Raw genomic sequence first — 12,829 nt, forward strand, 5'->3', positions numbered from 1 at the left:
TTTTATATAAGCTTTCATTTGTTTTATTTTTTTGAAGCAGGATCTGATTATGTTGCCTAGTCTGGCCTCAAACTCTTAGGCTCAAGGGATCCTGCCTCAGCCTCCCTAATAGCTGGACTATAGGCCCATGACATGGCACCTGGTGGTTTTTTTTTTTTTTTTTTTTTTTTTTTTTTTTTTTTTTAAATAGGGGTTATTCTCAGCCTGTGGTGGTGATGCACACCATCAACTCAGGAGGCTGAGGCAGGAGGATCACAAGTTCGAGGCCAACCTTGGCAGCTTACTGAGACCCTGTCTCAAAATAAAAAGGGCTGAGGTGTAGCTGAGTAGTAGAGGGCCTCTGTGTTCAATCCCCAGTAACTAACACCACCCCCCCCCAAAAAAAAAAAAAAAAAAACAAATCAATCTCAATGAATGTAGGTTTTAAGAAAGTTGTTCTTAATGGTCTGTCGCCCGAGCAAAGAATGAGGAGACATTGAATACCTAATGAATGAGATCTGTCCTATAGGATCCTTATTGGACCATGCATATAAATCATGGTTTGTCTGGAAATATATACCACTACTTTATTGAGCAATTATTAATAAATTTGTGATGTTATGATATATTTTCTTTTTATATGAAAGGATAATTGACATTTATATGCATCTGTTTTGGAAATATATTCAAAGCATCTCATGCTTTTTTCATGAGAAGAAATATTGAATAATAGCAACTAAAACTAAATGAACATGTAGGCAGCCAGTTTGTTTTTAGAGATGCTCACAAGGGAACTCACTTGAGTTTAGAACCTACTTCTTGTAGAACTGAGGTGTGGGTGAATGTTTTAGAACCCACGTTTTAGAGCAGATGAATCTTTTTTTTTCAGAATGTCATTTAGAAATCTTCTTTGCCTTTCTGACTTCACAAGTTCTTGTTTTTTTTGTTTGTTTCAGGGCATCCAAGGCTTGTATCGAGGCTATAAAAGCACAGTTTTAAGAGAGGTAACTCATTTAATTTCCACTATTGAAGTGCAAAAGAGTGATGTGCTCTGTTTGGTATGTGTGTGCATGTACGTATTTGTTTCCCCCTCCCCCGTACTAGGCACTGAATCCAGGGGTGCACTACCCCTGAATACATCCCAAGTCCTTTTTATTTTTTATTTTAAGACAGGGTCTTGCTAAGTTGCCAAGAAAGACCTTAAGCTTGCAATCCTCCTGCCTCTGCCTCTCAGGTAGCTGGGATTACAGTAAATTTATGTGTTTTTAACAATCAGAAATAAATTTGGAGAAACTAGTTTAAAAGACCAAAAAAATGGGCCGGACACAGTGGCACATTCCTGTCATCCCAGTGGTTTGGAGACTAAGGCAGAAGGATTGAAAGTTCAAAGCCAGCCTCAACAATTTAGCGGGACACAGTGGCACATTCCTGTCATCCCAGTGGTTTGGAGACTAAGGCAGAAGGATTGAAAGTTCAAAGCCAGCCTCAACAATTTCGCGAGACACTAAGCAACTTAATGAGATCCTATCTCAGAATAAAAAATTAGAAGGGCTGGGGATATGGTTCAGTGTTTAAGCATACCTGGGTTTAATTCCTGGTATCAAGTAAATGAATAAAAATAAAGGGAATTATGCTCAATCTTTTTTAAAAAAAATATTTATTTTTTAGAAGTAGTTGGACACAATACCTTTATTTTATTTACTTATTTTTACGTGGTACTGAGGATCAAACCCAGAGCCTTGCACGTGCTAGGCGAGTGCTCTACCACTAAGCCCCAGCCCCAGCCCTATGGCCATTCTTTTAAACACTGTTTAGTTTTGTTTTGGTTCTTCCATCTAAAAGAATGGTAGAAGGGGTTTGCTGGAAGAGCCACCCTCTGTGGTCAGAGTGGCCACACATCATGCCATGTAGCTTCACTGTCACTGTAGGGTCACTAAATATCTCTTAGAGCCAAAATATTGAGAAATAACTAAGAATAAGATATCCAGTTAATCACTGTAGTTTAGAGAATTAATAAGAAATTAGTAATGAAAGAAGCACTCTAAGAGATGAGCGTGCTTTCCTTATAAGCACCGACACTGTTAAATGTAAAAGGATTTTTCGCAAGGTGACTATCTGCAGTGTAGCCTAGTTGTTCAGGAGCTTTGAAGAACTTCCTTTATTTGCAAACCAAATGTTTCAAAATGAGTTATTTGTGTGAAGAGGACTTCAGTCTTTCAGAAATATCACCTATACTGTATCTTCTTTCTGTACTTGTTTTCTGACTTTCTAAAATGTGTTATTTATTCAGATTTCACCTGGGCACAGGGGAAAAGGGCCCTTTCTTTTTTTTTCTAAAGTGTGCTGAATAAATGACTATATTTACATTCCAGCGAGTATTGGTTTTACATATAAAAAGGCAAAACACAAGGTTACAACTGTATTGTATTCTTCTGAAAATTTGTTTTGACGTATGTTATGATAGTAATTAATTTTTTGACTACAATCCTGGCAAATAGCTTGACCTCCCTGAGACGACTTTGTTTGCTCAAAACATCAGTGCTTTGTTGGAAATTTAATTGGGGTCTTCTGCATTGTGGGTGTTCATAAAAGATCCTTCAGAACCAATTTTAGTTGAAGTCTTGCTTCTGTGCAAACTCTCAGATAGAATGAGTGAGTTATTGCTGAATGAAACATAGCTACTTTTCCAAGTGAGAAAAACAAGAAGTTTGCTTTGAAAAATTTTTTTGCTTTATAAATAGTTCCAATTCTTAGATTATTCTTTTTTTTTTTTTTTTTTTTTTTTTTTTTTTTTTTTTTTTTTTTTTTTTAAAATCTTTTTTTTTTTTAAATATTTATTATTTTTTAGTTCTCGGGGGACACAACATCTTTGTTGGTATGTGGTGCTGAGGATCGAACCCGGGCCGCACGCATGCCAGGCGAGCGCGCTACCGCTTGAGCCACATCCCCAGCCCAATTCTTAGATTATTCTTACACCAATATCAAATCTTTTCCCCAAGAGCTCCTTTGATTGTTCCATCAACAAAATACATGGAAGCTTTAATGAAAATTGTGAGGAGATTTATACATTTATTCTGAGTGCAATTAAAAAAAGTAGTTTCCTCTCTCTAGCAATAATGTATTAAAATTAGATCAAAGTTTGAATCCATGTATTTATTATATAATAGATTATGTGTGTTCTGTGGACTTTGTTCTGTAACTTTGCTGTTACACTTTTTAAATATCATGTGATGTTTCTGGAAATTGGATGCTTATCTCTTATGTTCTACTATTTTAGTTGCTGTGAATTTCACACTGAGTCTAAGCAAGGTGAGCAGATTATACTATTTACCTTGCCCTTTCAGTTATCGTTTTTCTCATGATTTTTGTCAAATTAGATGTGGATAAGCATCTTAATGCAAGGGTATTGTTTCAATGAGATGAAAGCGGGGAGCAGAATCATAGCTGCTGTTATAGCCACAGTGATTTCAGATGGTCCATTGGCCTAAAAATTTTGTGGAGAGCAGCCTTGTGATGTTGATATGAAGTAGGATTTCTATAGAGAACCAGAGAAAGGTAGTTTGTTTTAGAAGAAGCAGGAATAAGCTCAGCAATGATCTTTTATCCACAAATTCTTTGCAACATTTTTAGAATGTCTGCTGTGTGGGGGGCATAATGCAGAACACATCTGCCCTGAAGGATTTTCCTTATGGGGACACACATCAGCGAGTGTCTTTTTTTCCAGGTAGGGCAGCAGTGAGGTGTGTATGTACAAGTGCACCTGGGATTGTAGAGGAAGTGCTGCTTGTGGTAGTCAACTAGTATTTTATATTAATAAAGATGAGCCTTGGCTGAACTCTGGAAAAAGTGGCCGTTGAAGCAGTCAAGGAAGGCAGATATAATAGCAAAGGCACAAGGAAGGAACATGTATATTTTGCTTGTTTAAGTAAAATTGGGGATTTCATGCCCACAGAAGACAGTGACTTCCCAGATGTACCTTAAGCCAAGAGAGGATGCTTCAAAGCACACTCACAAAGTGGGATATTTGCAAGGAGCAGTTGAACTGTCACCTCAGTTAGATATTTGCTAAGCAACTAGAGAGGGCCATATGGGAAAGGCCTTGAAAGAGCCTGATTATTATCCCTTGGAGTTTGGAGGACACATGAATGTTGTGTGGCTTTAGCTGTGCAAATCTGAAGGTACTAAGCCGGTTGGAGCTGTCTGAGTGGTAGAATGTTGTCATTTTGGTAATGAATAACTCCTGGCTTCTTTTCGATAGATGAGAGTAGCCACTGAAGGATTTGGAGGTAGCTGAGGATTGTTTCTGCTATTCCCAATTTTGCCGCAAGCAATCAAGCAGTTCAGACAAATCTTTCAGCCTGGACTGTAAGTTCCTTGAAGCCACCAAGATTTAGGTATAAAAAATCACCACTCACTGAAAAGTTTACTCCAAATTGCATATAGCAGCTTTCCAAACGTGGTTACCCTTATCACATCCTTCATTTATTGAGAATTTCCTCTCAAATCCGGTGCCCAGACACAGGCCCCTTTAGGGACCAGCCTTTGGATTGCCTTTTTTTTTTTTTTTTTTTTTAAAGAGAGAGAGAGAGAATTTTAATATTTATTTTTTAGTTATCGGCAGACACAACATCTTTGTTTATATATGGTGCTGAGGTTTGAACCTGGGCTGCACGCATGCCAGGCGAGCGTGCAACTCCTTGAGCCACATCCCCAGCCCTTTGGATTGCCTTTGAAAATCTCCTGCCCAGCTCTGTTGTCTGCTCAGTCCAGGTCTTCCCCTGACACTCTTCATGTTGTAGTAGTCTTCTGTGTCTTTCTGAAGGTATTCATTCCTTGGGTTATATATCATGTAGTCTTTTTTTGTTTTCTTTTTTGGGTACTGGGGATTGAACTCGGGGGCACTTGGCCACTGAGCCACATCCCCAGCCCTATTTTGCATTTTATTTGGAGACAGGGTCTCACTGAGTTGTTTAGCACCTTGTTTTTGCTGAGGCTGGCTTTGAACTCTCAATCCTCCTGCCTCAGCCTACTGAGCTGCTGATCTGTTTTTTGTTGTTGTTGTTGTTAATCTGTTTTTGAGATCATTGTTAATGGTTTCATGAAGCACACCTTCACTTTTCATGATTGTGTGATACTGTTTTACAAATGAGCCTTTATGTGCTCAGCCACTCCCTAGTGGTGAGCATTTCAAATGTGCTGCCATGCCTCTGTTCAGATGTCTTTTTGTATAGTTGAGAGTGTTGGTAGGTTACATGCCTGGAAGTAAAATTACCTGGATAAAGGGTGTTTACAGTTTTGATGGATACACCAAGTTGCTTTATGAAGATGCAGAGGGCACTTTGCCTCCCTGTTTTCCAATCCTCAACAAAGGTACCAGCAATCTGTGAAATGGAAAAGATCATTGCAGTTTTAATTTTAGTTGTAAATGAGGCTGAGCATGTTAACATATTTCGTTTCCTTCACTGTGTATTGATTATTTGAACTACCATGAAATTCTTGTGAAAATTAAATAAGGGGTACTTTCAGGGGTGACTGACACATAGTATGTGCACAAGAAAATGAACTGTGGTTGTTTGTATGGTAACTAACAGAACCTTTGTCAGTGAAGGACACCTAAACGTGAATTACAGCTCTGCCCTTACCAGCTGTCTGCTCTGGGCATGTTATGTGCTTCTGAACCCAGCTTTGCCCTTTTGTGCTAAGAACTCCGCATAGACTGTTCTTTTTGAAATGTTGAATCTCATGGCCATCCTGTGGGATGGGTGTTAAGGCAATAGGAAGCTTAGAAATTAAAGCTGCCCTTGGATTGTTAGGTTCTTGAACGGGATGTAACTTAAATGTGTAAATGTGGTTTCATGATGAGGGGTAACAGTTGCTGTTTTTGAATGGGAGGCCACACAACCATAATTGCTTGTAGCCACATTTGTTTCATCCAGATGTTTTGTTGAGAGGAATTTCTTACAGTTGAATTAAACTGTAGTCTGCCAACTGATTTTGTGTTCCCTGGCTACTTCTGTAGGAAAAACAGCAGCTTGATATAATAATAGGAAGTTACCCTACCTGATGGTTGAGCTGATCAAAATGACCAATGTTATTTTAGAAAGGGTTAGAAATACTTTATGATTACTCTTTTTTGAATCAAATTAGCAATTTGTTGTAATGTTTGTTTCAGGGAAGATTACCCATTCAGAGAAAGACTTTCTTGCTGAGATTCCAACACTTACTGTTTTCCATTGAAAAATGTTATGCAATACCTATAGCTAGGACTTCTGTTACTTATTTACAGTATTTAAGTCTATATGCTACTTCCTGCTTTCACAGTGGTAAAAAGAGGAAAGATAGGTGAGGTTTTTTCTTCTCCTTTTATTAGTGCTGTGTGTCTGACTCTGTGTTTATATGAAGTTGTTTTCTTTGATTTACCTCTTTCTTTTTCTATTGGTTTGTCATGTTTTAATTGTGACTTGTCTTTTCAGGTGGCATGTAAGTTCTTTTTGAAAGAATTGGATTTTTACCTCTTTATAGCATGCTCAGGCACTAGCATGAAACCTTCTCCATAGGGAGCAAACAAGAAATATTTGTTAGGTTCTTTTTGTTTATTTTTTTGTAGTTCCTTTAAGCTTGATTCTTTCTTTGTCCACATCCCACCAGACGCCATGGTCATTTCAAAATGGTGAAGGAGCTCTAAAAGGAATTGGAAATAGGCAGAGGGTAACTGCCTATATACTTCATTATTGCAACCTTTGCATTATATAGATGAAGAAATACCAAAGAATGTAAAAATTTCTAGAGTTTCAGTAACCCTAAGATTTATGAGAAAATAGTTTTCATGCCTGGCTTTATTAGAAAAAATAGTATTGTATAATTCACTTATTTTCTGTATCTTAGTAATTCTACCAAAAAAAAGAAAAATAATGATTATAAACCTTTAAATTCTTTTAATGTGAAATTGTTTTTCAGTTAAAATTCAAGGCAAACATATTGAACTCTATTTTAATCCTACATAATTCATTTTATTAACTATGACCAAATAGAACATCTGTTAAAATTCCATAATGTTAGCTTCATGGGAAAAGGGGAAAAAAAAATCCCTGTTTGTTCTTGGAATTTGTCCATTGTTTTATTGTTCAGACTTTCGGTAAATGTGTAATGAGACAGTCTTATTAATGGGAATATTAAACAGATGAAAATGAAATTTTCCCTTTATTCACAAAGGTTTATAAAATGAGTCATTTAACTGCATTTATATTATTATGACTACTGTAGAGTTTCTCTATGAAAAATGAAGGATAGTTCATTCAGTTAATCCTCTAATGCAGGAACCTAAAATTATTAGTCCTCAAATCTGGATTTTAGCCTACAGTTTTTCATCATTTCTTAAATAAACATTTTTAGAAAGAACAATTTAGTAAAATTATCTTAATGTAGAAAAATTACTTTAGCCCTTTAGTGCATATTTTCTCATGTTTTGTTTACATGAAACCAGCTGCTATTTGCTTTTCTGATTCCTTGGACAGATTTTGTTTGCACTGTAAAGTTTTGCGAATGGCACGTCTTTTTGTTTTTGCACATTGGTCACATTTTCCCCAGGGGACACGAGGTCCCGTGTGTGGTTTAGTGGAAGGTAAACGCAGTGACAGGACTCTTCAGTGTAAACACAAGAAAACCGGTTAAAGGTGGAAACTGTGGCTTAATTCGTGGTTTAAATGTTACAATCACAAACCATACTGCTGTAGTGACTCTTTTGTTCCTTCTTGTTTTTTGTACCCTGTGGAGTATCATCTTCCTTCAAACTTTGCGAGTTAGTTTGGATTGCTTTTAGGCTGCTGCTAACAAAAAATCTGAACATAGAGCTTTTTATTTACTTTTTTATTTTGGTGATAAGTGCTTTCTTTCTTTTCTCATAACAAGAAATTTAATTTAGTGAGGCCCTAAGCGACTTAGCAAGACCCTGTCTCAAAATAAGGAATAAATAGGGCTGCGGTTGTGGCTCAGTGGCTCAGTTCTTGCCTCATACGTGTGAAGCACTGGGTCTGATCCTCAGCACCACGTAAAAATAAATAAAATAAAGGTATTATGTCCATCTACGACTAAAATTAAAAAAAAAAAGAGAGAGAGAGAGAATACATAAATAAAGAGGGCTCAGTGGTTGAGTGCTCTGAGTTCAGTCCCTGGTACCAAAAAAAGGAAAAGAGAAGTCTGCAGGTCAGTGAGGCAAGGAGGATCTAGCCCCTTTCCCTCTCCTCCTCCTGAATGACCTCCATGCCCTGGCTGGTCAACTCAGGGTCACAGAATGGTGGCTGGGCTGCTAGGCCGTGTGGCCCCATTTCAAGTGTGAAAAGGGGAGGGCAGGAGGCAGTACTAGCTTTGTCTATTCTTCGGGGACTGGAAAGCTGAGGGTGACTTCCAGTGTGGAAGATCTGGGCCACCACAGTGGGTGCCATTTTCTGTCTACTCAGGTCCTTCCCAGCGCAAGTTCCATCCTTTCAAAAATCTCTGACTTTAGCCCACACTCGAGTATTCTGTTGAATTCATGAGCCTTTGCCTGCACTGAATTTGTCTGGACATTTAATTCTGTTTTGTAAGTTATCATGTCTGTTTTTATTTTATTCTGTCACCTTTATTCCTTGGGGAACCAACGTGGAAGCTCTTCTTTAAAAGTAATAGACAACTAATGTCATGAAATACTGTTGTACAAATATTTTAGCCTTTTTGAGGCACACAGAATGTTCTCTTCCATTTTTTAAACTAAGAACTGCAAACCAAGGTCTTCTCTATCCTCTGACTCAAATGGGGCATAAAAATCAATACTGACTATAAAAGCATAAATTCATGAAATCACATGGCTACTTATGTCATCATTATCCATTGTATACAATGTAAAGGAATTTAATATTGTATTTTGATATAAAATAATGTCTATTTCTTTTCTGAGTAAAAAAAAATCAGTGCATGCTCTTTATAATAAATTATAAAATATGAAAGTAAAAATTATTCATAGGAAAAAAATTGTTTTGGTGTTATCTCTGAAATTAGTATTTTAAAGCCACGAGTTTGCCTCAAAGATATTTGTTTGTTTATATATATTTTTTTGGGTTTTTTTTGGGGGGGGTTACTCAGGGGCACTCGACCCCTGAGCCCCATCCCCAGCTCTATTTTGTATTTTATTTAGAGACAGGGTCTCACTGAGTTGCTTAGTACCTCGCTTTTGCTGAGGCTGGCTTTGAACTTGAAGTGCTTCTGCCTCAGCCTCCTGAGCCGTTGGGATTATAGGCGTGTGCCACCAAGCTTAGCTGTTTTTTATATAGTTTTGATGTTAAAGTTAAAAATCTCAAAATATTTATATTAATATAATCATACATAAACGCTTTTGTTAAAAATGATGTCAGTGGCTTTTTTTGTTATTTTTGTGGTACTGGGGGGTTGAACCCAGGTGCTTGAGCATGCTAGGCAAGCCAGCCCCATATTTTATTACACTTTTAATTTTATTTTGAGACCTTAAGCTTCAGGTATTATAAAGTAAATTTCATATTTTGAGCCACTGTGAGGATCAAATGAAACAATGTATGAAAGAATTTAGCCCAGTGACTAGAACAGTGTGATTACTCAGTAAACATAATTTATTACTTCAATTTAAAAGGTAAATTACAAACCCAACATAAGGCACATGCCTCTAATCTGAGCCATTCGGGAGGGTGAGGTAGGAGAACCAGTTTGAGAGAAGCCTAGGTAACAAAGACACTAGAGGGTGCACAGTGCCTATGTTTTAAACGCCTGTGGCAGAAACCTCAACCTGTAAGAACCTGGGAGAACCTGGGAGCGTGGACTGCTTGCCTGGTAACAGTGGTTTAAATTAGAAAATGAAAATGCGGGTATGACCAATGTTGTATGATCCAACATGCTCAAATGCATAAATTTGTTTTTATCTTTTGATACATATGTATATATTTATTTAGGTTCTAATTTTTTAAAAATACTTTTTCCATGGAAAAATTTAAAGACTTAAATTTAAAAGAGGTTAATTAAATGAATTTTGGTAGTCCAATCACCCAGCTTGAACAGTTACCAGCTCTTGACCAGTTTTGTTCTATCTATACCATACCTACTGCCTGCCCTTCTGTATTAATTTAAAGCAAATACCAGCATTTTATACAGAAATGCTTCACTGAGCATCTCAAAACCATGACTATACTGTATTTAACCTACCAAAGATGAGTGTCATAACAGAAAGTCAGATACTCTGTGATCTCACTTATATGTGCATCTAAGAAAATTGAACCTATAGATAGAACAATGATTCGCAGGGATGGGAAGGCAGACTGGGGGGATGTTAAGGTCCTGGTTGACCCAGGGCCTCCTATCTAACAAAGGAGAGAACTGAAGAGTCCAGAGCCCAAGGGTTGTAACCACTATGATGAGCTGCATAGTTTGCATTTTTATATGTAGGTACAATTTTATGAGGAGGCAAAGGCACATTTATTTATTTATTTTTAAACATTTATTTTTTAGTTGTAGTTGGATACAATATCCTTAATTAAGTAATTTTTATGTAGTGCTGAAGATAGAACCATGTCTTGCACATGCTAGGCAAGCGCCCTACCTCTGAGCCACAACCCAAACTTGCAAATACTCATTTAAAATGAATAGTTTATTTCTCTCTTTGGTCTTAAAACTTTAGATATACATTAGTGCTAGGAGTTTGAGAAAGAAGTTATTAGCAAGCAGAAGTACATACAACATTACAAAATTGAGGACATAAATGTAGAGAGTCTCCTTTTGATAGAACTGCCCACGGAGAACAGTGGCTTCTATGTGCATATTATCTGATGTTTGCTCAATGGCTCATGCCATCTAGGTTTTAGGGGCCTCGTGTGACCACTCAGGCTAGGATAGATCTGTGCCAGCCCCAATCACTCACCCATCACCCTGACAGGCACTATTATCTGAAATTATTTCTCTTACTTACAAATATATTACCTGCCTCACTTCTTCTACGAGAATATCCACAATAAAGGACAGATATCTCCTGTCTGTTTTGTTACTGTTTATCATCTAGAAGAATGTCACACACTACACACTCAGAAAATCCCAAATGAACGAACCAATGACTTAATCACACTTGCTTCTCAGATGTAGATTGATTTCAGGCGTTTAGGCAAGATTTCCAGTAGATGTGTAGGCAGACATGCATTTGGCAAGAATGGAGTCTTCACTTAATTCCCAGGCAAATTAATGGTTTTCTGCCAAATAAACATTCTACATTTCCAATGAAGTCTATTTTCTTCTTATCTTTCTTAGTGTATTTTCTGGTATTCTTGTGCCTCCCACAAATAGCCCTTCCACAAATTTTGTCATTTTTCAATTAAGGTTGCTTCTATGAACATTTTATATATGCAAGATATTTTCTGAAATGATGTGCAAAAATAGTAAATGATTCATGAAGAATGTCCTTCATCAGATACATGCAAACGATGTCCATTTAATACTGTGTAGGTTGAGAGTTAATCTTGAGATTCTCAGTACTGAAAATTTCTTATTGTTTGAACCAACAAACCTTCATCTTATAAGGAGGATTAAAAAAGAAACTATGTTCGTGTATTAAAATGAAATTCAGAGCCAAATCTAGAATTTCTTTGAGCAGTTCAAAGACAGTGTTTGAAGGTAATTATTTAAAGGAACTGTTGAAAATGTTTTTATCTGTAGAATTTGACTACATTACTGCAAATTACCTTGGAATCATATAACGAAAGTAGTTATATTTTGAATGCTAATTACAGTCATGCATATTTTTTTCAATTTTCAAACTAAAATATTTACTATGGAGTTTTTTTTTTTTTACACATCAGTAAATTGAGGCTTAGAAAAATTAAGTTATATGATTAGAAAGTTGTAGGACTGGAGTTTGAGGTCATATATATAATTCCAAAGGCTTCATTTCTTTTCAAGGTTTGCCTCCTGCTCATGTCTTATAAATAAAGCACTAATTATTTCTCTAAAAATTTTGCAGTAAGTTCTGGGAAAATAAAATAATGGTAGATCTGTAAGGCACTGACCAAAATCTATTGATTTGAAAGTAGGGCCCAGTTTCCCAGTATTAGAGGATTCTGTGTAGGTGGAACCCATTGAGATGCTTCTGGATTAGGCATTAGTGCCTGCAGCAGCCTCCTTTATTTAGCCTCTATTAAGGTTGCTTGAAAATGTTTTGACTGATTAATCTTTTGTCCTCTAATCTGGGCTTCATCAAGCACATGTTCTGAGACATACCACCATAGGTGGGAAGAAATTGATAATCATCTTTGTTATTGAAATTGTTCTGGTGCATAGGTAAGTAATTTTTAGATAATTTTTGACTGGTGGGGAAGCAGAAATTGATGAGAAAGGAGGAGATTTCTTTTTTGAAAATATTCTGCATTTTGTTCCTGAACTTGTCAATGCAAAATTTGTGCTATAGAGTAAGACACTAGAGGGTGCACAGTGCCTATGTTTTAAATGCCTGTGGCAGAAACCTCAACCTGTAAGAACCTGGGAGAACCTGGGAGCGTGGACTGCTTGCCTGGTAACAGTGGTTTAAATTAGAAAATGAAAATGCGGGTATGACCAATGTTGTATGATCCAACATGCTCAAATGCATAAATTTGTTTTTATCTTTTGATACGTATGTATATAATTATTTAGGTTCTAATTTTTTCTTATTTATTTATTTATTTTAATTGTTGGTTGTTCAAAACATTACATAGTTCTTGATATATCATATTTCACACTTTGATTCAAGTGGGTTATGAACTCCCATTTTTACCCTGTATACAGATTGCAGAATCACATCAGTTACACTTCCATTGATTTACATATTGCC

The 12,829-nt window shown here is 36.7% G+C and overlaps 1 protein-coding gene across 4 annotated transcripts in view; it reads left to right on the forward strand.

The window, feature by feature from the left end:
- SLC25A26 (solute carrier family 25 member 26) overlaps window positions 1-12,829 on the forward strand; it is a 146,048-nt gene that overhangs the window by 37,139 nt on the left and 96,080 nt on the right. For 3 of the 4 annotated variants that reach the window (XR_014021103.1, XM_081286662.1, XM_081286664.1), the window contains one exon: window positions 936-983. The exons of the other annotated variant lie outside the window; for it this stretch is intronic. Coding sequence is in view for 2 of the 3 variants with exons in the window: in XM_081286662.1 (XP_081142788.1) it covers window positions 936-983 (48 nt within the window). In the remaining variant the exon portion in view is untranslated. The remainder of the gene's footprint in view (window positions 1-935; window positions 984-12,829) is intronic. 4 annotated transcript variants of the gene reach the window in all.

This window comes from Spermophilus citellus (genome assembly GCF_964194105.1).
Source record: "Spermophilus citellus genome assembly, chromosome: 3".
NCBI classification, from domain to species: domain Eukaryota; kingdom Metazoa; phylum Chordata; class Mammalia; order Rodentia; family Sciuridae; genus Spermophilus; species Spermophilus citellus.